This window comes from Oryzias melastigma, linkage group LG16 (genome assembly GCF_002922805.2).
Source record: "Oryzias melastigma strain HK-1 linkage group LG16, ASM292280v2, whole genome shotgun sequence".
Taxonomy (NCBI): domain Eukaryota; kingdom Metazoa; phylum Chordata; class Actinopteri; order Beloniformes; family Adrianichthyidae; genus Oryzias; species Oryzias melastigma.
The window spans coordinates 6,339,404-6,367,354 of NC_050527.1; the positions used below are offsets into that span (position 1 = coordinate 6,339,404).

Sequence of the window (27,951 nt, forward strand, 5' to 3'; positions counted from 1 at the left end):
GTGAACACAGTGGTGTAGCGTAGCTCGTTGTCGTTCCCCCAAAACACTCCTCGCTGGTTCTTATCAGGGAATTCATGCCGGGAGAATATTAATGAAAATTTCTCACAGAGCAGCCTCCTCCAGTGGGACTCACCACTTATTTGTTCAAGCTCGCAGAGGAATCCGTCTGAAATACTGCTGACCTTCACAACACAGGATTGTTTATTTATGCTCCAACAATGGAGCCAACATTATTCTCTCTGATAACTTATTCTTAAGTCTTCTATCCCTCTATTCCAAAGTTATTTTTTATGATTTGTCATCCACTCTTCATATTTATGTGTTAATACAAGGCAGAAATATGCTTGTATTCATTTATGCATTAAAGAAAACAATCTATTTTTATTATAATGTCTTTGTGGGAAATTTATGGCAGAATAGATCCAGTGAATGCCTTTTACTTAACTGTAGGGCACTCAAGAATTTTTGCAATACTAAACAATTGAGTTGAAATTGCAAAAACTGATGTTTTTAGCATCCCCAGTTCTAATCATTTTACTATCACTTAAATAAATAAGACCTAAAATGTTTCTAGAACAATTTTGCCCAAAATGTTGGAAGTTTTACTCACTTTGTGTGGGTTTTTGTTGGTTGTTTGTGTTGAAATCAACTAAAAACTTTCAGAAGTAGCTTTCAGCTGCAACCATTGACTGTATATAAAGACCCGGACAGAGTGGGTGTGGCATCACCCATTAAAAGTATCTTACTTCCAGCGCCAGATAAATGAAGTTATTTCAGTCCTCATTTTTCTGTCTGTTGGAGCCAGACGACAATGATTGGTCCAAGTTGGTTTGAGTCATGTTTCTATGGCAACTACTGTCACCAATCATGAGTGTGGTTGTTCAAAGTCCACACCCCTTCCACTGAAAACATCAATCAAACGTTCTGGGTGGGTGCTAGCGAACGGGGCGGTCGGGGGTTCGCTTAGTCCATTTTTTTATATATTTATTTTTATATATTTATATATTTTATACATTTTTTATATACAGCCAGTGGATGCAACTGAGCCCAACCATGATACTACCACTAACTGTCCACATTCTGCAGATTTAACGGAAACTGGAGCTTTGTGCTTCTCTTGGTTGTTCTTGCTATAGCAAACCATAGAGTGATATCTGTGCTTTTCCACTAATATCACTGCAGTTTGATGTTCTGAAAGTGATATCACCTATTATAAAAGGGGAATTTTGCTTTGGAATGTACTTTTGTGTCCTCAAAGAGAAAATGTACTTTTAGTTGGAACTTTATTATTATTTGTTTTTATTTTTGCGTGTTTTCTGCCTTTTATTAATCTTTTTTTTCTTTCAAGTGGAGATTTTTTGCCTTTAAGGCACAAAAGTTTTTTTTTGTTTTTTTTTTAAATATGATGTGACAGTCTAATTTTTACTGGTCTTTTTGTACCCAACTGACTGAGTATCTAATACTGGCATTTTTGTGTATTTTTGTCTTATTTATCTCATGAAATTATTTGATGCTTGTTTCAAATTTTACATTGAATACAAATTTTTAATGCAAAAAGAAGCTATCATCCAAAAGTCAATGGAACTATTTTAGCTTAACAATATTTTAGGTGACAAATATGATTGTTTTTTATTAGAAAAAGTGACATAAACAGGATGAAAATCTGCAAATACTCAAACGTTCTGTTTTATTAAGAAAACAATCTCCACGTTTGATGTGTGAGTAATCCAGAGATGTGATATTTCTGCAGGTCTTAAGGTCCACATAACACACGGACACCACTCTGTTAATGAAAGACAACCATGACGGGTGATCACTGAAATAATATAAAACTAGCACAAATGTAACATTAAATAAGGATTCATGATTTACTATCTTAAAAACAAACCGATGAAACAGGTTGGAACAAGAAGCACACTACCTACTGGAGAGAATGAAGATGAACGGAGCATAGTGACATCTTAAACTAAAGTGAGTTCTAAGTAGCACCATGGGTGTCTTCACACTAGCATCGCTGGTCTCCCTGTTTCAGAGCAGACAAATAGTCACTGTGCTGTTTGGTGTCAATGCGTGTCACATTGACCACAGGCAAAGAGGAAGGGATTAGAAAGAAAGTAATAAACAGGTGTGTTAAAGGTCAAAGCTATAAGACCATCTCTAAGCAGCTAGATGTTTTCACAGTGACAGAAACATAGTTTATTCTGTCGTTTAAAGTCCAAGAGGTGGACTGTAAAGTTTACCACAATGCACACTTATAAGTCACAAAGCTTCCGGAAGGAACAAAAGAGACGAAAATTGAGTTTCTGGGAAAAAGGATCAAGAAAAGTAGGATGTTTCTAGACATGAGGCATGGAGGAGGTTTGGTTCGGTTCTGCTTTGCTGCATCTGATACAGGGTGTGATGAGAGTGGATGTATGAGTATTTTTCAATCAATTGTATGACTAATTATCCTATGTTTGATATATCTCTATATGTAAAGGATAATGCCAGACAAAGTTCGCATTATCAGAAATTATTTCATGGTCCGAAGGAATGCTCAATTCTGATTGGGTGTGGATTAAAAAGTGATAATGCACACCTAAAAAAGAAGTTCCAGTCACATAGCCTAAATGTTCGTCATCACTGTGTAGGCTTCTTTAAAACTTTTGCTTCATCATCTGGACAAAAACAAGCAGTAAGAGCTGAACTTTCTCTCTGAACTGATGCTTTATTTAATTTATTGTGCCGATCAACATTTATATTTCTTTCCTTTGCCACGGCAGTTGAGATTGGTGTCAGCATAGCTGTTATGCTACCCTGACAATACGCCATACCAGGGACCACGTCTCAAATAGTGAATTTTTTGGTGAAAAAGCGATCTAAACAGAAAGAAATAAGAATAAAGTACTAATGATTGATTGATTGAATTTTTATTTCTTTTGCAAGGGACCACAGTATAAGCAGGATAATGCTTGACAAAGTGTGCATTATCAGAAATTGTTGCACGTCTTGAAAGCAACCATCTCCAGGGTGTGCATTAATTATTCTGTACTTAATCCACACCCAGCAGCCAATCAGAATTGAGTATTCATCCGGACTATGGTATAAAGATACAGAATTCTGTTTTTTGTCTTGTTTTGTATTATTTATGCTTAGATTGCTTGAAGCAAACCATTTTATAATCCAAATCCAAACTCAAATGTGGTTGCTGGAGCCTATCACTGCTACTGCTGGGCAAAAGGGGACACTAAGGTTAGGCTGCCAGTCTGTCACAGTGGCCACACAACCAAACACATTCTTAAATGTACACCTAAGAACAGTTTAGAATCAATAATTAACCTATAAAGCATGTGTTTGGACTGTGGAGGGAAGCCAAAGAAAACCAAATCCTGGACAGGGAGAACATGCCAACTCAGGAAAATCTCAGCTTGGATTCAAACGGCAAGAGAGCCAACTGGTTGACGGTTTCCTCTTTGGTTAGGAGCCGTTCCACTGTAGTACCTGAAAACTTTCAACATCCACAGTCAAATATGAATTTTGCCTCCAAAGACTGACCTACTTACAAGAAGATGGGTATGAAAAGTACAGCAGCAATCTATTACATGACAAATGAAAGAAAAATTATCTTTAATTTGATTAAAACAATGTCAGGCAGCATTAAAAGACATGAACAAATCTCTGCAACAATGGAAGAACAACTAATTCATTCAAGTTCTTTGTATTTAACACACTGCTTTTGCTTCCAATAATAAATGATGACAGTAGATTATCATGCTAAAGATTAATTCAATTAATTGATTCTTTACAATGTCCTTATGCAAAAAAGAACAAACTTCTGTTTATTTCTATCAAATCTAACTTTTTTTACCAGTGCAAAACCATAAACCAAGAATTTAAGATGTAGAAAAAACTTATTTCACTATTGCAGTGGAGTGGTTTCAAGTACCACATGATGGAGTATTTTATTTTTCTTGGAAAATTATTTGAAAAGTAGAAACTAGAATTCCTAAATGGCCATACAAGTAAAAAAAACTGTATTAATAAAATTAGCATTATATTCAAATATAAGCACTTCATGGCTGCACAAAAGCAGCATTTAAGTAAATATATATGTTTTTTTTTCCTGCTATAGTAATTCAAGACTGTTGGTGTACCAACACATTAAGACATAGAGGTGGGGGTTCAACCACACCAAGTTGAAAGCAGGATTTTTATTTTTTTTGCTTTGAAAAATAAAATGCTTGAACATGGTATTTTATTTTGAGAAATTAAAAAAAGAATTTTAACTGTAATCTAATATGATATGAATCATTTTAAAATGGTTATCCGTTTGACCTCTAGGCCAAAATAATTCAGTCTTTATTGTCGTTCAGTTCATGAAATGAACAGATTTTCACATATTTGACATGAGAGATTTTTCAAGAGTGAAAAATGAAACTGTAAAAAAAAAAAAAAGTCATAATCCAGAAGTTTCCAGAAGCTCTTTGAGAGCTGAATGTCTGTGAGGGCTGGCCGGACCTCACCCAGACTGCAGCTTTGTGTCTGTCAAAAAAAAAAAAAAAAAACTCAAAACAGGAAGAAGTTTTTTTTCTAAGACTCCCAGCCTTCATAAGGGCTCATCTGACTCCTCACTTTCCCTCTCCTCCTGCAGCGACGACAGCGTGATGACTGGACTGGTGAGTAGCACAGGAGAAGTGGGAGGTGAAGGTGAGTTAGGGGTCGACGTGGAGGAGGAAGCTCCGTCCTGAGAGATCCCCTCAGCTCCCGAGCTGCCACAGTGGGATGGAGAAGCAGAAGAAGACCCAGAGGCTCCTCTGAAAGATGGCGTCTTCCCTCTGGAGTCATCCCTGGACTCCCTCCTCATCAGCTCCCCTTCCCTTCTGCTGCCCTCCCCCCACAAGTCTCTGTCGCGGGTCGGTGAGGAGGCGGTGGATGAGGAAGGCTGGTGCTTCTTGGCTTTCCTGCTGGCATCTCTGAAGCTGGCCAGAGGGGGACGGAGTCTCACCCCGCTGCGAGTGGAGCCCTCGATGGCCTTTTGTAGCTGTTTGGGTGAGAAGAACAAGCGGAAACGTCAACAGGAACGCACAGAAACGGCAATAAGTGAACATCCAAGCAGAGGCAATGTTGAGTAATCAGAGCGTACACAACTGCCCATGACATGAGCTCATCACGCCGCGCTTGATGAGTTTGCCTCATGGCCGAATCAAATCAAAAAAGGGAAAATAAATCACACGAATCAAGAAATCATAAAAAGAAGACTTTACCTCTTTCAGCGCAACAACACCCACCAGCTTCCCGATGCTGGTGACATAGGCGTGACTGAGACCCAGCAGGGAGAACAGAGTGTGAGTCTGAGTAATGACACAGAGGAGGACATGATCCAGTCAGTGTGAAATGTGATGTACTGTGGCAGGATCCCGCCTGCATGGCTGCACTGGTAAACAACCCCCCCACACGCACACACATGTGAAACATGGCATATATGTGTAGCACTATCACATAAAGTCTAACAATCACATCTGCACCGAGGAAACCAAACACGTCGCTGTAAAATTTTACGCCACTTAAATTCTCAGCTGTGAAACCAGAAGATCATAAATGTCTGTTCATGCTTGGTAGTGGTTTATTGAATTAGTGGTGCAGCATCTGGACTCCAACTTCCTAACAGTAAAGGTAGTTTGGTTTATTACACAAGCAGATAACCTAAATGTTGTTAAAAACCCACTGATGAAACTTGTGTTTTTGGTGTTTTTGTATGGAGAGAAATCTGATATGTATGTGTAATTCTTTATTTGTAACTCAATATTACAAAAGCTTAAAAAGTACTTTAAAAAGTATGCACGAATCACTTATTAATTGCTTATTACGCACACACAAAATCACCTTTAGCCATAAATCTAATGTGAGGCTCTTTTTGAGTCTCTAATATTTCTTGTGTAATTGATGCATTTAAATGCTGTTAGAATGCTGGGTCATCAGAGTTTTCTTATTAGCCGCTTTAAACTTAGATTGTGAATAATATCTGGCAAAAACTTCACATTTTCCCACTTTCTTAAACTGATATGTCCGATAATCAATATAAATACGCTTACGCTTTATACACTAAACATCTTCTCTATTCTCATCACTCTCTCTGGGGCGAGCAGGCAGCGCCAGGTCCTTCTTCACACCAAGGGAGCGGAACGGGACGTAGTGCTGATAAACTCTGTCCGCTCTCTGGGTGTCGAGGAGGATCTTGCGCTGCCTGCTTGAGGAAGAGCTGGAAAGGAAAGTGCAGCCATGAGGGAGCGATGAGCATAGAGAAACTTTACAGTTGAGTGTATTAAAATCGGATATTTAGACTTTTAAATGTTAATTTTTAGGCATATCTGTTTAAGAAAGTGGGAAAATGTCAAATTTTAATTAGATAATGTTCACAATTTAAGTTCTAAGTGGTTGATAAGAAACCTCTGATGAACCAGCGGTTGTAATTTTAAGTTTTAATTTTAAGTTGTGCATATATACATTTTTTTTAATTTCCTAATTCTTTTGTACATGTCAATACACAAGTGCAAGTACATAAAGTAACAAAATGTAACGTATGAGTTACAAATCAAGAATTACGCAAACACAAATCGAATATATTCTCTTCATGCTTTTTATCATGTTCTTGTGGCTTTTTTTCTAATGATGGAGGACATATATGAAAAAAATTCAACCCAATATTTCCTTTTTGAGTATTTGTTTTTTTTTTATTGTTTTGAATCAGGAGCAGACAAAAAAAATGCAAAAAGGGCTTCTTTGTGACATAGAAAATACCCTCCGAGCTCTCAGCAACTGTAGGGGAAAGGGGGGGCGGGGTTGCTCTGTGCAAAAAGTCTCGCCCACAACTCAGGCAAGTTTCTGATGAACTACTGCCACATAATCATAATAAAGACCGGAGTGGGTCTAGAGAACTTCAAGAAATGTGACAAAATAAAGACGTCATTGCATTTTTTTACGACTAGAAAAAATGTAATTCCGCTTTACAACTCCAGGTTTCATCAAAAAAAAAAAAAAATGACAGGTGCTGCCCCTGGAGGGGGGTGAAGACATCAGCTAGAGATTCAGATCTGATGTTTCAATCTCAGAATGAGCAGCTGCCTCATTCCCCTCACTGATGTTTCAGGTTTCTGGCTGTCAAACAGAAAACATGTTATTTTTCAGCCTTCCACATAGTCTTCCTTATTTTATTCCTCAACACAGTTGATTGATTTTTATGGCTGCACTCAGAGTGCTCCTGTTTGCACTGTAAAGAAGAAAAAAAACTGTTTGCACGTAAATAACTGTTGCTCCTACAGATGTCCTCCACTGTTCTTCCATGTGCTCTCAAAGTGCAAAGAGATTTGTATTAATTTCACGAGTGCATGTGTGTACACTCCCCTTGCATGTGATCCCTGGTCACCCAGGTGGCGCAGCAGTCACCTTGTGCAGCGACGTTTTCTCCACCAGCTGGAACGGGGAGGGATCCACGCGGATCTGCTCCATATCGATTGGTTTATCCAGCTCCGCTTCCTCCCAGGCTTTGATCTGCATCAGCCAATCAGAAGGCAGAGAGATCACAGAGTTTCTACTTATTGATAAGAATGGATTGTTGGCTCATGGTAGACTTTGTGCTTGTATAACCGCTGCTGTACAGTACCTCCTCTGGGGACATGGTGTCAGTCAGAGGAGGGGGCGTTGATTCCTGGAGGAGAAAAAAAAGTAAAACGATAAGGCAGCTGATAAGCAGGAAGTCATGTTTAGTATTTAAACAGATATTAAGATGCCCCCTGGTGGTTTTAAGGCATCACCCAATGCAGAAATGTCAGCTCAATTATGCATGCATCATGTTATGCTCCCCCATCCCATTAGCGGGACTGGCTCATGCTGCTGTGTTGGACCGCGGCTCCTGTCTGAGCTGTCACTGCCGGCTCCACTGCAGATCTCTGATGCTCTGCTCCTTTGAGCTGTTGGCCAAGAGTGTTGAGCGTGCGTGAGGTCGATCCTCCGTACCTGAGTTTCGATCTGGCCCGACGAAGACGTGGAGGAAAAGAGTCTCTGAAGAGTCCTCCTGACAGACGGCAGCCTGCGTTTGTCTGAGAACACGGTACGGAAACACATGTCAGAGGAGACAGGTGAAGCTGTTGTGACGTGCACGGGGTAAGAGCTGTCTGACCGGAGTCTGTGTGATTGGTGGACGCTTCCAGTGGTTTGGGGGACGGGATGGGGCCGTTGCACTCCTCCTGCACTGCGGCAGTGGTCTGGGGGTTTTAACACCGTCAGTGGTTGCACATTTCAGACTCAAATGAGCTGGAGGGACACCTGATTTATTTGTTTCACCTTGTCAGCGTCCTCCTCCACCTCCTCGTCCACAAAGGTGAAGGATTCCCAGGCGGCTGGGGAGGCTTGGCCCGGGGAACTCTGCCCTTTTTCAAAGACTCGCCTTTCTGGGGAAAGCCACCAGTCCAGAAGCGCCTGGAGCTCCGTCCTCTCAATCGAGCCGAGCAGAATCATGGACTCTAGAGGGCACAGACCATCTTTTGTGAAGCTTCCAAATTAAATGCAGTCGAATTAGTTTTCACTTTCAAACAGTAAGCCCTCAGATAGAGGCATTAAAGACTAACGTGATGAAGGAGGTCACCTCACCTTTAGAGTCGACTAGAGGGATGGTTTTCAGACTCGTGGACTCCAGCAGGTGGTTTAATTCCCGAAATGTGGATTGGGAAGACAAGAATTTCACATTGCGCACCATGATGTCCTCAACAAAGATGTTGTACTTGCTGGAAATGACAAAACAGAAACATATGTTTGCTTTCGATGAAGGAATGACAGCTGAAAGAGTTTATTTTTGTTTCTTTTGCTCTTTACCTGATGTGCCCGAGGGCCAGCTCAGGCAGGTACGGCAGCTTCTTCACCTGGATGATGGAGTCGTAGAGGGAAGGCTGCAGGCCTTGGGCCACCATGTTGGCTAAGATAACGGCCACCATCATTGGTAATATGTGTGAGATTTGACCCGTCAGCTCAAAGCAGATTACTGCTGTGGAAACCGTGTGTGTGACAGCGCCTGTCATCGCCGCCGCACCTGGCAGAGCAGGGGGGAGAACAGTCTGTGAGAGGCGGGTGACGCTGATCTCTTATTGTCCTTTTTCATTGCAATAAAACTAACTACAAACTATCATCAAACAACTCATTCAGAATAGCTCCTGTCATTTTAAAGCGTGACTTTTTTTTAGCGACTGCATGTTCACTTTAAAAAGAGGCATCCAAAAGATTTCCGCTTCAGTCGCAGACAAACGCAGACGAGGTGAAAGTCAGCCCTGATGACAGCTGCCCAGCAGGAGTCAGCATGTCAGGAGTGGACAGACAACTCCTCTTATAAAGAAGGAATGTTAAACCACCTTTAATGTTGCTAAACTCTTCATGATGACGTTCCATTACTGTGAAGTTCAAACCTTTAAAGCCTAGGGGGAAAAAACCCTTTGAATTAAAAAAAAAATCTTTATTTGTGCTTGATGTGGGAACTGCCAGTTAGTGAAGCATAAAATAATTAAAAAGAAGAGCTTTATTCTTTATACAATGAGGTAAAAAAGTATTTAGTCCGCCACCACTTGTGCAAGTTCTCCCACTTAAAAAGATGAGAGAGGAATACTTTTTGACTCCACTGTAAGTATCTATTTTTCATCCTTTTAAAACACAAAATTCTCTATATCTATAAGGAATGTGCAAAAATTAACTTTTGCATTCAAAAAGCACATATTTCTTTTGAGTGCACCTGCAGACTGACCTATGACGGCGTAACCCCCCGGCAGGATGCGGTACACGATCCCATCAAACAGTATTCCATTGGGAAAAAGGGTGGCCATGATCTCCCCGATGAGGCGGCCGAAAGCCGCTCCTTGAGGGGAGAGATCCGGCATGATGTTAAAGAAAAAGTGCACAGAGGCTCAGTTGGAGATCCCTCACTCGCGTTCCCCAATCCTCTTACCTAATATGAACACTGGCATAAAAGCTCCTGAGGGAATAGGCATGGTGGTGGAAACTGCTGACATCCAGAACTGCACAAAAACAGGATCAAGTTCAACTCAAACTGGGGTTTTTTTTTTCTGCTTTCCCAGGCAGCAACTTACCTTCATAATGAAAAAGAAGAGGAGGATGACAAATACGCTGACATGAGGATGCAGCCATGCAGAGGAGCGACCGAGGCCGGGGGGAGTGGGGGACCCTGAGATTTTGGTCCAGGTGAAATTATCAAAGAGGGAGTTGATACATTCTCTGGGCATCAGCTGTTGGATAAAAACCCAGACAAAAAGTTAAAGAAGGGCACTTTCATGAACACTACCCATTTGTATCACTCTAATTAAAAAAAAGCATGATAGATTCAGCAAAATCAAAAGAACAGATGGACCGTCCACTGAGGAATGTGCTGTGACTGACTCATTGAAGCCTGTCATCCTCACTGGACTAACTGGTAATGCAACAAATGAGCTTATTTTAGAGCAAAAGCACATGATTCACATTAGAAAGAATAAGTTAGGAAACAAAAATGGATTGCAAAAACTAAAGTTTTAACCCTTTCATGGCTAATTTTATTTAGAGTAACATTTAAAAAAATACAAAAGCAACTTCTTTTTTTTTTACATTAAGTTATGCGATTAAGCAGAGTCCTGTATTAAGTAGTACGTTGCGAATTAGCATCACAAAAGGTTAAAATAAAATAAAAACCCCAAAGAATTATGTGAGAGTTGCTCAGATTTTAAAAAGCCAGATATGTCAACAAACTAGTGTCTGGTTAGTTACTTAAAAACCCACTCCAATCATATTTTGAAATATTGTAAAAGTGTTTCTAGTGGTTATTTAATTATTATTATGCTGTTTGTAGCCAAAATAAAAAAACTTTTGACAATTTCTCCAGAATGGCAGGAGCTCATTAGAAGTTCATCTTAAAATGTTAAAAAGCGGGACTGTTGGTGCGGAGCGAGCACTTCCCATCATCCGTCTGTCTACACTCTCCTGCTAGCTTACAGCCCCTCACTCCCCCAACATAACATTACAGGTGCCACAAAAATGGCGAGCAGTATCGCAGCTATCCAGCTGTACAGTTTTGAGTCAGATTCCAGCTTAGGCGAGGAAAGCAAAGATGGATCTATTTAAGCGGATGCATCAGAATGGAGCAGAACAGGGAGCTTGTTACAGCGACATTCTTTTTTCTGACATTTTTTCCTCTGCATCTGCTTCACCATAATTAGAATAAAAATGATCATAAATGCTAATTTTTTGCCTAATTTAATTTATATATGTAACCTCTTGGGTTTATTTATTACAAATAAAACGTGTATACATTTTCATTTCCGGCAGTCTTTCCTATGTTTTATTTACTCGCTAAGTTAAAATTGTCAAAAATAGTTTAATATGAAATATTGATGGGACCAGATCAACGTGAAGTGTTTCTTTGAATGTGATTGGTTGTTCGTGGGGTTTCAGTTATAACCCAGCACGAGCCCAACGGGGCGTGAAAAACAGGTTTTCACCGAAGGAATACTAATTATTGACTACATAACTGTATTTTTTTAATAATTTATTTTTGCTTAAGAGATTTGATTTTTTTAACTCCTGATGGATAGAACTTTTTTTTTTCCTTCTCTCTTTTTGTTTTCTTGGTGCACTGGACTGAACCGTAAAAGGGGTTTTCTTTCTTTCGGTTATTTTTCTTTCAAATTCTAACTTTGGTCCAACGTTACTTTACAGTAGCCAGTCGCTCACTTTTACTATATGTCATGGTCCTCCTGCGCTCCTCCTCCACATCCTAATTGGACCCAGCTGTCGGCACTCATCACCTCCACTCCAGCCTATTTAAGAGGAGCCCTCCCCAGCATTCTTCGCCAGTTCGTTGCCTTACCCGGTGAAGTTACCTGGCCTACTAAGTACAGTTTTGTATGCTCTCGTTTAGTCTCGCCTCGTCTCACGACCTGACTCCTCTACCTCCAGGTCTTTTCCTCCCATGTGCCGACCTGGGTCCTGCCTCGCCTAAGCATCTCGTCTTGGACCACGCCGATCCTCACCACTCCACGCACCGGCTGCCGGACTCACCTGGTTACTCCACCTGGCCGCTCCAGTCCGCAGCAAGTCTTCGTTCCCAAGCCTCTACCTTCGATCCTGGTTCCGGACACTACGCCATTATCCCCACGGACAATAAAACTTTATTTAAACCTCTCCAGTCTCACATCCTCCTTCCGGGTTCCAGCAACTGGGTCTGCCTCGTCACGCACAGCATGACACTATACACAGAAGTGGGAAGTAACAGACCCGGGCGCTGTTTCTTGTGGATCAGGATAAGCGTTACGTATATGTTCTTCACCATCAGGAAAATGCCACGAGAACATGGTAAAAACACCATTTTCATTGGAGTGGGTCCTTAAGTTTAAGAATCTTTGATGCAGCTTTTCAACAGCTTTTTTTGTAATGCATTATTTCATAATTAAGGTTATACTAACCAAACAAATGCAACAGAAACATCAAACTAAGAAAATAATAAAAAAAAATAATTAATTAATCCTAAATGTTACATGTATATTGCAGTCAGTTTTAGATAACATCCTTCCAATCTGCCCAAATTTGAAACTGTATTTTAATAATGGTAAACCCATAGAATGAATTAAAGAATTTTAGTGAAGCCTTTGTGCTGATCGTGCAACTGGATAACTGTGGGGAAAGGCTCCCTCTTAGGGGGTGATTAGGAGGAAATCTCCTGCTGAAAAACAGCACCAGTTCAATACACATTTATTCTAAAAGAGAGATTCATTCCAACTGTGTGCAGCCACAGAGCAGATGGAAATGCAGAAGAGTTGAGAGTTGGTTAACTCCAAGTCCTTAAACCCGGCTGCTACTTTAAGACAGAGCCGCCGTCCTCCATCTGCACTTTTTTAAAAGCTTGCACAAAAAAATTCATAAGGTCTAAGGAGTGTGAACTTGCGAATAGAAGGGGTGGAGGGTCATTTTTTGGTTGAGATGCATTTATTACTTCAACATGAACATCTGACCTACAGGAAAGTTTGCAGGTTCTGCAGGTTTTGAGTCAGCTAACTGGAAAATGATGCATGTCACACACCAACAGTTCTATTCATTTTAGCGTACAGTTCTCCTTTTATTTATCATACATACTGTGATGGATCCCACCATAACTGCTGTGTTTCAAGCATCTCCTCTGCAGAAACACAGATGGCAGAACTCCCTGCTTTGCCATTCACGTTAAAATTTCAAACAGCTCCTTCTGGAGCCAGAAACGCTTTACCCTACTTTCTCTTAGTGCTCCCCAACTCCCACAAACATGCTTTTCTGGATTAAATTGTTTTTAAGTTGCTGATAAATTAGAATTTTCTTGGTTTCCTTTGTCCTGAAAAATGTGACTTTCTGTCTCATTTTGTTTTTTGGTAAAACATTGAACAGTGACTGAGCACACTGAGTAAAGCAAGCCAACAGGGTGAGATTGGTGAGGTCTCACCTCTCCAGCCATGAACTGTCCAAACCCAGGAGGAAAGGTGAAGGTGGAGATGATCAGCGTCACTGCGCCTGGGTAAATCAAACGGCTGGAGGTGCACAGACACACACACACACAAAAAAATAGAAAATATCTGTAAAGATAAACCACAATGAGACTTTTAAAATGAACATGCGCCTTAGCACTGATTACATGGCTGAACTTCTCTCCAATGGTGAAAACAACTGTTTTCTGAGTGCGGAGTCTCAGAGGATTTAAGTGAATTTCCACATTGACCGAATGACTGTCTGAAAGGTTGTTACGGCTTCACTGCTGTCCTGGTTAGTGTTGTGAGACTGATGACTTTGGAGAGTGGAGATGAGACACATTAAGAGGAATTCGATTTGAAGACACAAATGGTTTCATTTCCAGGCAACAGTGTCTGCTATTAGTGTTGTGGTAGTTAAGGAAAAAGCAGAAGGTGGATCACAAAGAACAGATGTAGGATTGGACCTCACTGTTTCGTCAGAAAGCGGGTCAGAGCTGTGGGCCTTCTCATGAAGAGGACCACCTGCCTGTTCAGGTAAACAAAGAACGCTCCCAGGAAGCCGCATGAGATCCTACAAAGTGAGAAACTTGTTAGAATTTGTTCAAGATTTTACAGAACGAATGCTTAAAAAAATTCAGCTCAAACTCTGACTAAAGGAATTGGGAGTCCAGGACATTAAAAATATTATAAATTGTTCCCTCAAATTAAGAATTTGTGGCCAAAAATTAGTAAATGAGCATTTTGGGACCACAATTTAGTCTTTTCAGTGCACACATTAGTATTTTTTGGGCACAAATTTACATTTTGTTGCTAAAATGTTAGCATTTTATGCACAGAAATTAATATTTTAGTATTATCTGATCTTACTATTAATTTGTGGCCACAAAATAATGATTTATGTGCACTAAATGCTACATTTTCCCCACAAAAAATATTTTGTTCACACTAAAAAGCTAATATGTGGCCACAAAATACAAAATTGTAGCCACAAAATATTAACTTGAGGGAAGTTTTTTGTGTAATGTCATGAAAGATAATGCTCTTGTGTTTTTAAAGCTACAACAAAGACACACATGAACTCACAAAACCCTTACCCTATGATTGCAAATGCAGGGAGTTCCTGGAGGTCAAAGGGGAAATCCATCCGGAAGTTAGTTTTGAACAGAGCTGTGATTGTGACTGAAAAAGACAAATTAATTCATGTGAGTTTATCCATTTTTTCTGACAAGTCTGTTTTCCTTTTGATGGAAAAATAAAAAGTCATTTCTTGAAAGTAACATGAAAATTTCCAGCATAGCATGAGATCAAGTGGTCTGAAAAAGGAACTGTTCAAACTGAAAACTGGATTTGGTTAAAGTTCCCCCCACTGTTGGCGCAGTTTGGCAGCTTTTAAATCAATGGAGTGAACATGCTGTAAAGTGAAGATAAAGAAGGAAAAATATTCCCGTTTGAAGCAACATGAGATTTCCTGCAGAGTCCGGCGGAGCTCTGAGTCTTTGCTGGTGGTCGCATTAAACGCAAAGTGCCTTCCTCAAAGAACCATTGCTGAAATACCAGCAGGACATCCACGACAGCAGTGAAAGAAACACCAACAGTACCTTAATGTCAGGAAGCTGAAGAGCTAAAGAGATATGCTCACATACTAATTCAACTGTCAGCCTTTTTCCTTAATGAATGTGCACTTTTAAAGTAATAAATCAAAATATTTCAAGTAAACCCTGATGGTCATTAAACCAAACTGAATTCTGAGGCATCTGCACATCCTAAACCAGCCATGCTTTTACTTTGTTTAAATATTTTAAAGTATCCAAACAGAGCTGCAATCTTTAATAAGATGTCCAGTGGTTATAAAGATGTATTAGCCTAATTCTAAAACAGTTAATTTCATTATTTGATGGTAAAGTGGTGCACTAAAATTAACATTTTTAAACAGCACCAATAATTATTTTTACTTGAATAAAATAAACACATATTATGGAATGGAATCTCTTAGCTGTTGTGTTGGAGAAAAAAATCTGAACATGGATTTTCGCTGCACACAGTCTGATTCTGCCCTCACTGTTGTAGGCTATAAAAGGATATCTGGCTTTGTCATGCTGAATTAACCAGGGATCCCCTGTGGTGCATTGATGGTTTCATATATCCGTCCAAAGTTACGATAAACGCCTCTGCATCGGTGCTCATAAGCGTGCACACCATAGGTGCTAATGACAGCCTGTGTCATCCTCTTCATATAAAAGTCATTGTCTGTCCGCTTAAAACCAGTAAAAAGATGGATCCGTGTGAGCACAGCACATGTGGCTGACTGTAAGCCGACACTCAGAGAATGTAGCAACATCTTCATACAGAGAAAACAGATGGTTCCTTCCGTGTACGCCGCAGCTTCATGTTACATTTCTGGACGCAGCGAGGAGCTGTGCTAAGTGAAAGGAGTTCTCGAAGCTGCTCTCAAGACCATATGGCTGCACTGATCACAGCGGCGTGACGGTTCTCAAGCAGTGCCGCCCGGGGGCCCGAAGGTCATGTGCATCTATCTGTAGTTCTGAACCGTGGAATTTGCACACTGAGGAGTCTTTAAATCTTTACAAAATGCTATAAAATCCACATGGTGATAGATTTTGGTTCCTTTCAACTGTGAATTAAAATAAATCCTACAAGTCGACACAAAATTGAATTAAAAAAATGACACAAAGAACATCACTGACTTGATGAGGACTTTCAGTGTTTAAGGATATTCCAATCGTGTTCATGCCATTGACTGTATATGAGAACTGGACTGCGTGACCACTCCCTTCTTCTATTTCAAATAAGAACTACCTGCTGGTTCAAAGAAGCCAAAATCCCATAGAATTCAACAGAGAAAACACAGCTGTTAAATTTTTAAACATAACCATTCAGACTCTGCTACCAATTTTTAACATGTTCTTACTAATTTTCTTGTTAAACCTAATTCATTTTCATGACATTTTTTTCTTTAGTGCAGTTATTCAACTTATAAATTGACCAATCAGAGGCCTCGATAAAGGTTTATAGTGCCTGCTGTCAGCCACAATCAAATGTTTAAAACATTTAACAGATTCTCCAGAAAACACTTTCAAGTAGTAGGAGTGTGGGTAGGCTGTGAGAAACGCTCCCATCAAAACATTAACTTAGACTATTGACTGTATATGAGAACTGGACCAAGCGAGTGTGACATCACCCATAGAAAACAGCTTACTTCTGGCTCCAACCAAATGAAGTCCACTCAGTTCCCCATTTTCTCGCGACAGACGTCGCCATATTGGAGCCAGACGACTTCAATAAGCAGTGATTGGTCAGAGTAGGTCTGAGTCAACGTTCTATGGCAACCACTCGTGCCAATCAGGAGTGAGCTTGCTGGAAGGCCACGCCCCTTCCACTGAAAGAGCATTGGGAGAATCTGTCAATCAAACATTTCAATGGTTTGAGGTGGGGGCCAGAGGACACTACATACCTTTATTGAGGTAGCTGATTGGCCAGTTTATAACTTAAAATAAAAAATATATATATGAAAAAAAATAGGATTAGCAAGAACATGCTAAGAAACGGTAGCAGACCAAGAATTGCAATTCTGACAAAAATGAGTGAGTAATACTTGCTTATTTCTCAACAGAAGCCTATGGGATTTTGGCTTTTCGGAACCAGTGGGCACTCTCTATTTAAAAAAAAGGGGAGGGGGGGTCACAGTCCAGTTCTCATATACAGTCAATGACTTGAAACAAACGCTGCTTACTGATGTTGTCTGGCTCTAACATGGTTGTAAAATAATGATGACTGAATTGACGTAAGCCATTTCCCATGGATGACATCAAACTTATTCGGTCCAGTTCTCATGTGCAGTCAATGGTTCATCTACATCAGTAACATTGGACATAAAGTTTTGTTGCTGCTGAATAGCTTTCTTCAAAGACACAAATATTACTCAGCTTGCGTTCAGAGATTTTTCAAGCAAATTGCAAGCTCAGCTGTCTGTTTGGCAGCCTGTGTGTGGAAAGTACTTCTCACCAGCATCCTTGTTCCAAACCGAGAGCACTCTGAATATGAAGGCGCTGAACGTGGCAGCAAAGTATCCCCGCCAGTAATTCCTCACAGCAAAGTAGGTAGACGTGACCTCAATACTGAACAGCACCCCTGGTAACGGCAAGAAAAAAAAAGAGAGGGCCGAAAGAGGGAGAGGAGGGATTACACAGAGGAAGAAAATGAAGATGGATAGAAAGAGGAATGAGAGAAGAAGGAGAGAAAGGTGAGAGAGCTAGTTAAATAAAGCAGAAAGAGTCCAGACCCCCTTGAAGCTGAGGGTGTAATTATACACAACACAAGAACCACAGGGAGTGAGCACTAAATCAAACCCCACACTAATACACACATGTAGCACACACAAGCAGAGCATCACGAGAACATGAAGCAATGAGATACACATCAGCAGTACAAACCTAAAACCTTCATCTTCTCTAAAAGGATAAAACATTCCTGGATTCATTTCCTGGTTCAGTTCCTGAACATCATTCTTTTAGCTTCAGATTCTTTTCCTTACATATTGACGTGTTCAAACCCACAGACTGTAGTTTATCACAGTCACAAAGGACAACCTTCAAAATAAAATCCATCAGTTGGATATTTGCACACTGATTAGAGCAACACAACCAATGTTTATAATAGAAGATATGCAGAGATTTGACATTTTCAGGGGAAAATTAAAGAAGATGAACACCTTAAATTTAGGAAAATAACTTTTATAGAAGCAAATGTTAACAATGAAATGAGTGGAAATCCTTCACCTACACTACTTCTAATTGTAAAATCATTAAGATTGACTTATTTGACCTAATTGTTTATTTTTTTTAGACAGGTGGGGATTTGTTCATGTTGCAATACTATCGTTATCGATGTTGGCTCTGTTTTTTTTCATCCAAAGACATGATTGCAGATGAGGCAGAACCCAGCTGTTCCTGGTGGTTGTAAACGTCCTGCGTGACAGACGCTCTGTCTCTGTGGCCCAGCAAATTCAAAGAAATGAGCCTGCAGGGAATTTATATTTATGAAATGAGCTTTTCATCGTGAACTGACCCCTGTGTTTTTGATGCCAAGTTTCATCCTTTTATTATCAGTTCAAAATACTTGTTACCTTTAGTACTTGTAACAGAGGACATAAAAAAAATAAGCTTAGCATTGTGTTTATTTAAATGGTTGTGAATCAGGAGCAGGAAAAACAGCAGTTTGAAAAAGCTTGAAGTTATTACGTAAAATCTACAATCGGAGGGCCACTAGCTTCCTGCTCCGCTCCATTCCGTTACATCTACTTGTAAACAAATAGATGTACTGGTACGTATTTGTTTTCCTCATCCGACTTGGCATCTGGCTCAAAACTGTACAGCTGGATAGCTCCAATATTGCTCACCATTTTCATCACTAATGTAATGTTGGGGTTGTAAGGGGCTGTAAGCCAGTGGGAAAGTGTAAAAACAAAAAGGGATGATGGGAAATGAGGACAAGCTCACTCCGCACCAACAGTCCCACCAACAACTCTGAGGCGAATTTCTATTTAACAAAAATGCTCTGCAGAAACTATTTTCTAAAAAATGACAGATTTTTGGCTAAAAACGACAATCATATTTAAAGGACCACTGGGAATGCTTTTACAATAGTTCAAAAGATGATTGAAGTGGGATTTTAGGTGGGATTTTCAGCTCACATTTGGAGGTCAATAAGGAGAGATATGAAATTCAGTTTTAATTAAAAGGTTTGACGAGAATTTTGTTTGAGTTTGTAATGAAAATATTACACTGCCTGTTGAGAGGATTTCAATCACTTTGCAAGGTCTCATTTCAGAAACTTTTTAATAAAAAAAGGACGGTTAATGATAATGATTGACAAGGAAGTTTAATGATAAAGTCTATGTCCGAATTCCCACTCTAATCCCGAACTACTAAAAAACTATATACTATCTAGTGCACACTGGTTTTTCGCAAAGATTTGTGGGACATTTCTAGATTGAGACAGCACTACAAAATGGTGAACACGCCATATAATGAGTAATGAAAGAATTCAGACATACCCTTAAAATGTTTGCTTTAAATGTGACCCTATTTAACTGCTGGGTGAACATTTGGGTTGTTTGCTTGCTTTAACATTATCAAACATAAAGAATAGAAGGGACATTTTATTTTCAGAGTGAAAATTTGACTAATGCTTTTAGAGTAGTTATCAAGACAAGTTGGAACACTTGTAAAAATTACCTTTTGTAAGAAGAGGTAAGGCTTGATAAACCTCTAATAAACAGATTTAAATCAATTCTGTTATTCTTGGAATGGGTCTTTTTGAGCTGTTCTAAAACCTCTACCAGTTCACATCTTATTTTGTGTGATTTCAAACTTTTTACTGGACTTTACCACCTTGAACTGAAAAAGAAAACTTAGATAATTGGGGTGCTCTATAGTTTATAACCTGCTGCGTACAAAAAGGCCTTTTTCACTGCAGGAACTTTTTGTTCTCAAAGGGGAGAGTTTGTATCCCAGAAATACACTTCCAGAAGTTAATCTTCTACCCTGGATCTTTGTATTATCCTTCTTTTTTATTTTCAACTCAACAAATCTAACCTCATTACAGCAAAAGACACAAGTGTTTTAAAAAGAGAGCCAGAGTGAAAAATGTACAGTACCTCCAAGTGGAGTGCCGAAACAGCATCCCACCCCCACGGCACAGCCAACAGTCAGAATATCTGTGTAACCATAAGGGTTCTACTGACACAGAAAACAGAGGGAGAGAACAAAAAAACAGGAGGAAGGTGCAGGAGTGAGACAGAAGATGAGACATTAAAGAGCGGGGATGATCAGAGAGGGGGAAATGAAGTTGACAAGGAACAAGAGCGTTGACAGCAGAAGAAGGAAAGAAAAGGTGGAGAGAGGAGGATGAGGAACCACGGGGGCGGGTGGGGGGGTTGACAGTGAGAAGGCAAAATGGGATAAAGTGAATAAATAAGGCTCACAGGAGAGTAATAAATGTTATAAAGAGAAGGAACAGGCCACTGCAAAGCAGGAGATGCACATGCCATCGAGATTTAAACTAAAAAACAGGAAAGAAAAAAGAGAAACAGTGAATTAAATTGTCCTTCGAGACAGAAACCTGCCACTGATAGCCATGCTGAGAGCAGACCAAAAGGCACTGGAAAATTGAATACTTTAGCTGATTATGACTGACCTTGAAAATTGAATTTTCAGTATCTCCTTTAAATGTAAGCCACAGACAAGAAAAAATACATTTTTTATCTTTTTCTCATTAAAAAACACATTATGATAAAAAAAACTCACTAAAAAGGACACAACTATTATCCACAGCTTACACAGAGCTTCACACAACCCAAATGACAAAAAGAAGTAAATTTTGTCATGTTTTTTGCATCTTTGTCCTGTTTCTTGCTGAGCAGCTGCTCTCTTTTTGCTCAGCCGAACAAAACAAAAGAGCAGCTCTTCTTCTAGCTGTTAGAAGACCACCGCCGTGTTTTCTGGTGTGCACCTGGTAACTGGGTCTGAGTAAGCAAACCTCCAAAGGCAGCCTCTGTTTTTAGTTCAGCTTGTCTGCAGACTCGCTTGAGGAAACTGTTAACTTGCTTTGATCGTCTTTTAGCAATTTATTTAGAAATGAGACGAAACATTTCACTAAAAAATGTCAACATCTAGTAATATGAGGTGCACTGTTCTTATTGATAAATTATGTTAAAATGGTTCTTTTTCACTTGTTATATGTAGTCCAGTGTGAGTTTATCCCCTCGTTTGCCCTGTAGACATCAAAGTTACCCATTGTTTGATAAAGCGGGATCAGACTTGCCTCCTATGGGGGCAGCAAAACAGGTCGCCACTCCAACTGCACACGCACACACCAGCAGGTCCTGGTTATGGATGCCATTCTGAGGTTAAGGCGTAGGAGGTAAAAAGAGAGCAGAAAGACAGGCATCGGTGAGGCAGGCAGGTGGACACAGACAGGCAAAGCGGGGAAACAAAGGGGACAAGACAAGGAGGGTTATTGTCAATACACATGCCATAAATGTACTGTCATCACACCAAAACAAGCAAAACAGACGTCTGAGAGGAGTTGAAACAACAACTTCAAGAAAACAGGGACAGAAACAGCAACAGGCAGGATAGTCTCAGGGTTTCCTTTGAGCCAAAGATCACTGAAGTTGATGTTTTGAATAAACATAGCTGCTTTGTTGCTTAACACCTAAAAGAGATTTCATCCATAAATCTGTTTCCTTCACATGCTATATCCCTTTAAGAATCATGGGGCTGCCAGAGCCTAACCTGGGTGAGTGAAGGCGGAGTAACCCCTGGAAGAACGTGAGCCTGTCGCAGGGTCGCACAATCACACACCCATATACTCCCTCATTTACACCTAGGGAAAATTTAGAGTGATCAATCAACCCACGAAGCATGTTTTTGGACTGCAGGAGGAAACCGGAGTGCCCAGAGAAAAAATATTATAAAAAACACAAGTAAAAATGTATCTCGTGAGGCTTTTGAGATGTTCAAAACGTCTGCAGTCTAAGCTGAGAGATAGCAAAGACCAATAGCTAACTTTGCTCGCTCAATTAAATATGGGGTATTTCTGAATTCCCACCCTAATCCTTAATTACTAAAAAAAACTATAGTGCAGGATGAAAGCAATTTGGACACTATACTCACAACTCTTCCTTCTTTTTTTTAAACGCCAGACTTGACATCTCCGATTTCACAAAGTGAAAATCAAATCAATATGAAAATTTCATGACATCAATCTTTGACTCCACTCTGTTCTGATAATGAAAATTTGGGCAGTTTATTAAAAAATTACATTTAAACATGTTTTTTTTCCTGAAAAAAATTGTTAAACCGCAATGCATTGTGGTCTATTTTCGCCAGGACATTGATGCACACTGGTTTTTCCCGAAGAATTCTGGGAAATTTCTATGACACTCAATTTTGAAATTGTAGTTTCGGACAGCACTAAAAAATGGCGAACGCACTATATATTGAGTAGTGAAGGAATTCGGACATAACTATGGTGTTAGCATGCTAACGCAAGCTATTAAACTGGAAGTACATTCACATAGTTTGTTTTAAATGAATATTTTTACAAACAAAGTGATGTTTTTTTTTTTAAATTAAAGAAAATAAATAAATTAGGTAGCAATATTAAAAAAATAAATCTATGCCACTTCTCAAAATAACCATCCTCGTTACTTTTTCCTTGTCTTTTCATACAGCTAAAATGGCTAAAATAAAAAAATGTAATTCTTTGCTAGCTAAGCAGTTTCCTGCCAAATAAGAAGCTTCCAGGATAAAATAACGGCAGCAGTTATTCATAAAAGTAAAATGATACAGATGCATGAGTACCTAGTGTTTACAGCTTTGACTTTTGCAAAGGTAGAATGTTCCTTCTGTCTTTTCACTACGAGAAACATGAGTCTTTGGCATGCAAGCCCTCTGCCTATCGGTTGGCTTAATGGCTCAGAGGGTAACTTGGAAAGAGGGAGAGGTTGTGGATATGGATCCTACTGGGGCCACAACTTTTAATGTGCTTGTCTCTGTTTTTTGCTTTAAAACTACTACAGGTTAATTACTGGTGTATGGAAATGTAGAGCTTTCAGTTGCTTTTTAGGTGTCAAAATGTTTGAATCCAACTTTGCTCACAAACAAGTTGGTTATTACATGACCCTTGAGTATGGACTCTTTACCACTAATGCACCAAATAACCACAAATTCTTGAAATATAAAAAAAAAGATCAACGAAAACCCTGTAACTATGACAAAAAGAACTTCAAACCTAGTAAATAAGAAAATCCAGTCCACAACCTGTGATTTTCATATTTATTGTAACTACGAGAATCAAAGGTAATATGACTGTTGTGATCAGGCCTTTGACTTACCTCATAAACCCCAGAGAAGATGGACATGAACCTACTCAGCACTGCTGCACAGATACTGGCGATGTGGACAAACGGACCCTGCAGGGAGCAGAAGGATGTTACTGACACTGACCACCACAGAGACAAGTTGTTCACACTAGCACCGTCCTTAAAACTCAGAGTCTAAACTGGGACATATTGGATCAGAGCACAGAAATCACAAAGTAATTTTCAGACGTGACAGTTGGCCTGTTACTGTAAATGGAGAAAGGAATGTAGTCCTTTGCAGAGGACTTGAATAATTTGCATCATTCCCGTGAGAAGGGGGAGTGAGGGGGAAACATGACAGAAGATGATTTATTGCACTTGAGGGTTGAAGCAAAAAGCACTCTAATAGAGAGTGAAATGATGGAGGTGATGCTGGACAAATGTATGGTGACAGAGCAAATCAGATGGAAAGAGAATGGGGGGGCTCTTTACCTCTTTCCCCACTGGCATCCCACTGCCCAGGCCAGCAGTTAGACCAATGACTTTAGCGATGAAGGCTTTGAGGGTCAGATATTCTTTCAGGACGACTCCTCTCAGAATGGTTTTCAGCTCAGGTATGCCTGAACCTGCCAACACATCAGAGAAAATGTGGAACGGGACAAATCTTCAGGGAAAAAAGAAAAAAAAACTATAATGCTATGACTTTACATCAGGGAGAAATAAAAAGCCTACCAATTGCCTGTGGGGAAACCAGATGACAAAAGAGTGAAGCAAACACAACAAGGATCATGGGATACGTAACCCAGGCAAGATACTGCAGGGCCACATTGCCCTTAAGCTCCCCATGTATCCACTTATAAGCTGAAAGACAAAGGGAAATCAGGAAAACTGAAAATGTTTGGACATTAACGGGCTAGAAAGGAAATTTCCTGCAGACTCGATAACATCTAGTTTAACCTTGCATACCTTGCAGGCTCTTGGCACTTGCATAATCCATACTCCAGCTGACCAGCGCCATTGTCAGGCCTAGAAGCACCAAAAAAATCCAGTCCTCCCCCATTTTTGTCACTATGTACCGCCGGACTCGAGCCAAGCAGTCTGCGACATAAAAGTAAAAAAAACATTTCTGATTCAATGACAAACTGTTGACTTTGTTGGATTTATAGTAATCATGGCTGAAACAAATGCAATTAGAAAATAAAAAAATGTTAGAGAACAATTTTATTTTGTTCTACAAGACAATTATTTCCAATTTAAATTAAGAATGAAAAGATTTTCCAGTACTTACTCTGAAAAACACTATATTTTATATGAAAAGGGAGCAATGATTACTTTTCATTAAAAAACTTATGGTTTGGATTGAAATATCGATATTTTTAATTTCAAATTGTATTCAGAGATTGAGAATTTATAAAACTTGCTGCATCCTTAAAGATCCTCTCCAATGAAAATCATGTTTTTGGTGTTTTTAACATGTTCTTGCATCATTTTTCTCATGATGGAGGGATAAAGAGAAAAGATAAAGATTAAAACTGTGTTTTGACGTATTTCTTCATTCAAATTTTGATGGATCAGGAACAGACAAAAACCTGCAGTTTTGAAAGACGCAGGTTTGTGATGCAGCAGCTGCCGTGGTCAGGTTAAAGTTTGTTCTGCTCCAGTTTTTAAGCATGTACGTATAGACAAATAGATCCATTAACGTCTTATGTTGTATTCTTCTCCACATTTGCCCTGGCCCCCCAAACACTATCAGAGATGCATTTTTTTTTTTTTTCTCAATCTGGCCGATCGAGACACACAGTACCTGACATGTTATTCCACCCTTCTGGAGTGTGAAATGTGATGGGAGCAGATAGACTATTTATTGGTTATTTTTTTTAAAATGTTTTAGCATTATTTTTTATGTAAGGATAACATAAATGAATTATTTCAAATTTGTCTATATGTGGCTTTCTGGAAAACCATAAATGTTTATGTTCAGGTCCATGTAGCCAAGAAAAAAGTTCAGCACTGGCCACACATATTTCGAAAACTATGAGGGAGTAAAAAAAAATAAATAAATAAAAAAAATAAAATTATGACTTTTGTTTAAGATAGCATGCAAAAAACACCACAGCAATCTCCTATCATGTTAGTGGAAACTATTTTTTTACATCTCTGTCTCGGTTTTCATGAAAGTCCTCATAATCTCAGAGCTCTGCGGCATCAAAGCCTGCTGGTATTAAAGACCAGTATTATGTTTTAAGAGCTCATCATGCTGGATGGGAAATCTAGCTATGCAAAGTACTCAGAAACTGAAATAAATATTCTGTCTCTGCAAACTTACCTAATAAAACTATATTCTGAATTAATAGATAAACAATTAAGAGATGAACTAAAAAGAGTTAAAGCTGACCTCTTTTTTTAGGAAGGGTTTTTTAGAGGACACTGTAACATTTCATAACTCCACATTAGCCATGCTTACCTTGGCATTTGGAGTAGGGACGGGGCTTCTTGGCAGAGGAAGCATGGCTCTGATGCGACTCCAAGGTCACCGGGTGATGATGATGTAGCTGGCGGCCCTGGCCTCTGTGGCTGCTGGCCGTGGTGTCGTCCACTGCCTGTCTTCTCCATTGTCTCTCTGTCAGCAGACGAGCGGCCTCCCGTCGGGCAAAGCTTCCCAGCTGCTCCCTGTACTCACCGTACAGCTGTAGCGCAGAGAACACACTCAGAAACAAAAACGAGGACCAAGAAATCAACTAATTCCTGGAACTACTCCAATCAGATGTTAAAACTGACAGGGGGAGAAATGACCGTCGAACATAGATCGGATAAAGTTTTAGCCAGTGTCTATCAGATAACAAGAAAGAGATGGGAGTGTGCGACAAGTTTGTAAGAGATACACACCAACCCTAATGCTCCGACAGACATAAATAGACAAAATGGGCATAGAGAACGGAAAAACCCCTCCCTGAGTGGAGGAAGAAGCTGAAGAGCAGCCAGAAGAGAAGATCTGGAGGAGAGGACGTCTCACATCTTCCCCTGCTGTCTGTGAACACTTTACACCGACAGCCACATAAACACACACGCACGCTATGTAAGGAAACACCTCGTGATCCGATTAGCGTCGTAAAATACACAGAAGTTGTAAAATGCTGAAGATTCTGCTGCAGCCACAAGCAGCAACTGAAACCTCCACGCATCCCACCACACGGGCGAAAATATAAGGAGAGCTGGCAGCCCCACATTTCTGTCTCATGTTCACACAGGAAAGGTGAGCTGACATGTCCAACCACGAGGCCCTGCAGGAAGAAGGCGCAGCTACCAGCACATTTCAATCTTCTGAGGTCATGAAATAAAGGTACAGCAGCAACCTGCCATCTCATCCGCTGGGAAAATATGACGAGCACACACGGGCTGACAGGACAAGACAGTGCAGCTCAGTTTTTAGACAGACTCTCTGAATCTACGCCACTGTAAGACATGATTCAATGCAACAACATGGCCAAGTGACCAAGATAGAACTTTATAATTAATACATGAATGCACCGCATAGCAGGTGGCTGTGCAGTTACCGCCGGAGGCTTTTGAAAACCTTTAATGCCTCTAAATTGTCTAGCGAGTTATTTTAAAGCTTGCTAAACACTCCAAACCCCAAACTGTTATTCAGAACAATGCATCTCTCCCAACAGCTTACTATGCCTGCCCTCACCACAGGGTTTCAAACTGCAGTAAAGCAATGAGCTACACAGAGGAATTCAATCAATCACTTTAGGATTGTCCTCATTTTTGTAATATTAACGTTTGTGGATTTCCATACACACAAATGATGCTGTTGTGGACATAAACTATAGATCACACAGACAAAAAGCTCCAGTTTTTCATTTAACAGTAGGATTGATTTGGCATTAAAAAAAAGTTAAACACATATTTGATTAAGAATCAGTAAGTTAACTATTGATTTTTGTTTTCCACCTAAATTAAACTTAAAATAATGTAAACACTAAAGAGCATGAGTGCTTAGAGTCAAATTACATTTTACGATCAAGGCTCCTTTCTGTAATAAATCATTAAAAAGGTTTGAGGATAAAGAAGTAAAACGGAGCAAAATAAAACACACTTAAAATGAATAAAAATTGATTTAAAAAAAATAACTTTTTCTTGTGATTTGATGAGAATTTGACTGATGTTATTTGACTTCCTCACTTTGAGTTGACACCAAATTTGTGATTTATTTATTTGATTTTAAAATAAATAAAAAAAATAGATCTTGATAATAAAAGAAAAGTGTTTCAGATTGGAGATACTAAAGATGATCTTTGCACTTTGATAGATAAAAGTCACAAAGTGAAGGATAAACAAATAATTTATTAAAATTTAAATAAAAATATATATTTTTAATGTGTTTGATAGAAATAAATCTGCAGTCATTTTCCTTAAGTTAGCAAATAGATGGAAAGAGAATGTTTAACAAGATTCAAAGAAACTCCAGAGATTAGGAGAAAAAGATGAAGGAAGAATAAATGAAAAACAACCAAGCACCACCGGACCAGATGCAGCCTTTGCCTCCATGTCTTTACCTGT

The 27,951-nt window shown here is 39.5% G+C and overlaps 1 protein-coding gene and 1 long non-coding RNA gene across 2 annotated transcripts in view; one reads left to right on the forward strand and one right to left on the reverse strand.

Annotated features, from left to right (window-relative positions):
• Positions 1-3,589: 3,589 nt before the first annotated feature.
• clcn1b (chloride channel, voltage-sensitive 1b) overlaps positions 3,590-27,951 on the reverse strand; it is a 35,964-nt gene continuing 11,602 nt past the window's right edge. Inside the window, exons 2-23 of the mRNA XM_024267757.2 lie at positions 25,853-26,075; positions 24,355-24,486; positions 24,121-24,249; positions 23,881-24,014; positions 23,422-23,499; positions 20,179-20,257; positions 17,526-17,651; positions 14,597-14,681; positions 13,972-14,073; positions 13,478-13,562; positions 10,107-10,262; positions 9,965-10,034; positions 9,764-9,874; positions 8,848-9,061; positions 8,626-8,759; positions 8,320-8,498; positions 8,156-8,240; positions 7,993-8,075; positions 7,640-7,684; positions 7,423-7,527; positions 5,244-5,330; positions 3,590-5,020 (exon numbers count right to left, since the gene is read on the reverse strand). Coding sequence (XP_024123525.1) covers positions 4,586-5,020; positions 5,244-5,330; positions 7,423-7,527; positions 7,640-7,684; positions 7,993-8,075; positions 8,156-8,240; positions 8,320-8,498; positions 8,626-8,759; positions 8,848-9,061; positions 9,764-9,874; positions 9,965-10,034; positions 10,107-10,262; positions 13,478-13,562; positions 13,972-14,073; positions 14,597-14,681; positions 17,526-17,651; positions 20,179-20,257; positions 23,422-23,499; positions 23,881-24,014; positions 24,121-24,249; positions 24,355-24,486; positions 25,853-26,075 — 2,877 coding nt within the window. The 3' untranslated portion in view covers positions 3,590-4,585. The remainder of the gene's footprint in view (positions 5,021-5,243; positions 5,331-7,422; positions 7,528-7,639; positions 7,685-7,992; positions 8,076-8,155; positions 8,241-8,319; positions 8,499-8,625; positions 8,760-8,847; positions 9,062-9,763; positions 9,875-9,964; positions 10,035-10,106; positions 10,263-13,477; positions 13,563-13,971; positions 14,074-14,596; positions 14,682-17,525; positions 17,652-20,178; positions 20,258-23,421; positions 23,500-23,880; positions 24,015-24,120; positions 24,250-24,354; positions 24,487-25,852; positions 26,076-27,951) is intronic.
• LOC118599865 lies at positions 11,019-12,189 on the forward strand. The gene is made up of 2 exons (XR_004949399.1): positions 11,019-11,878; positions 11,965-12,189. It is a non-coding gene; the product is annotated as an uncharacterized LOC118599865 (long non-coding RNA).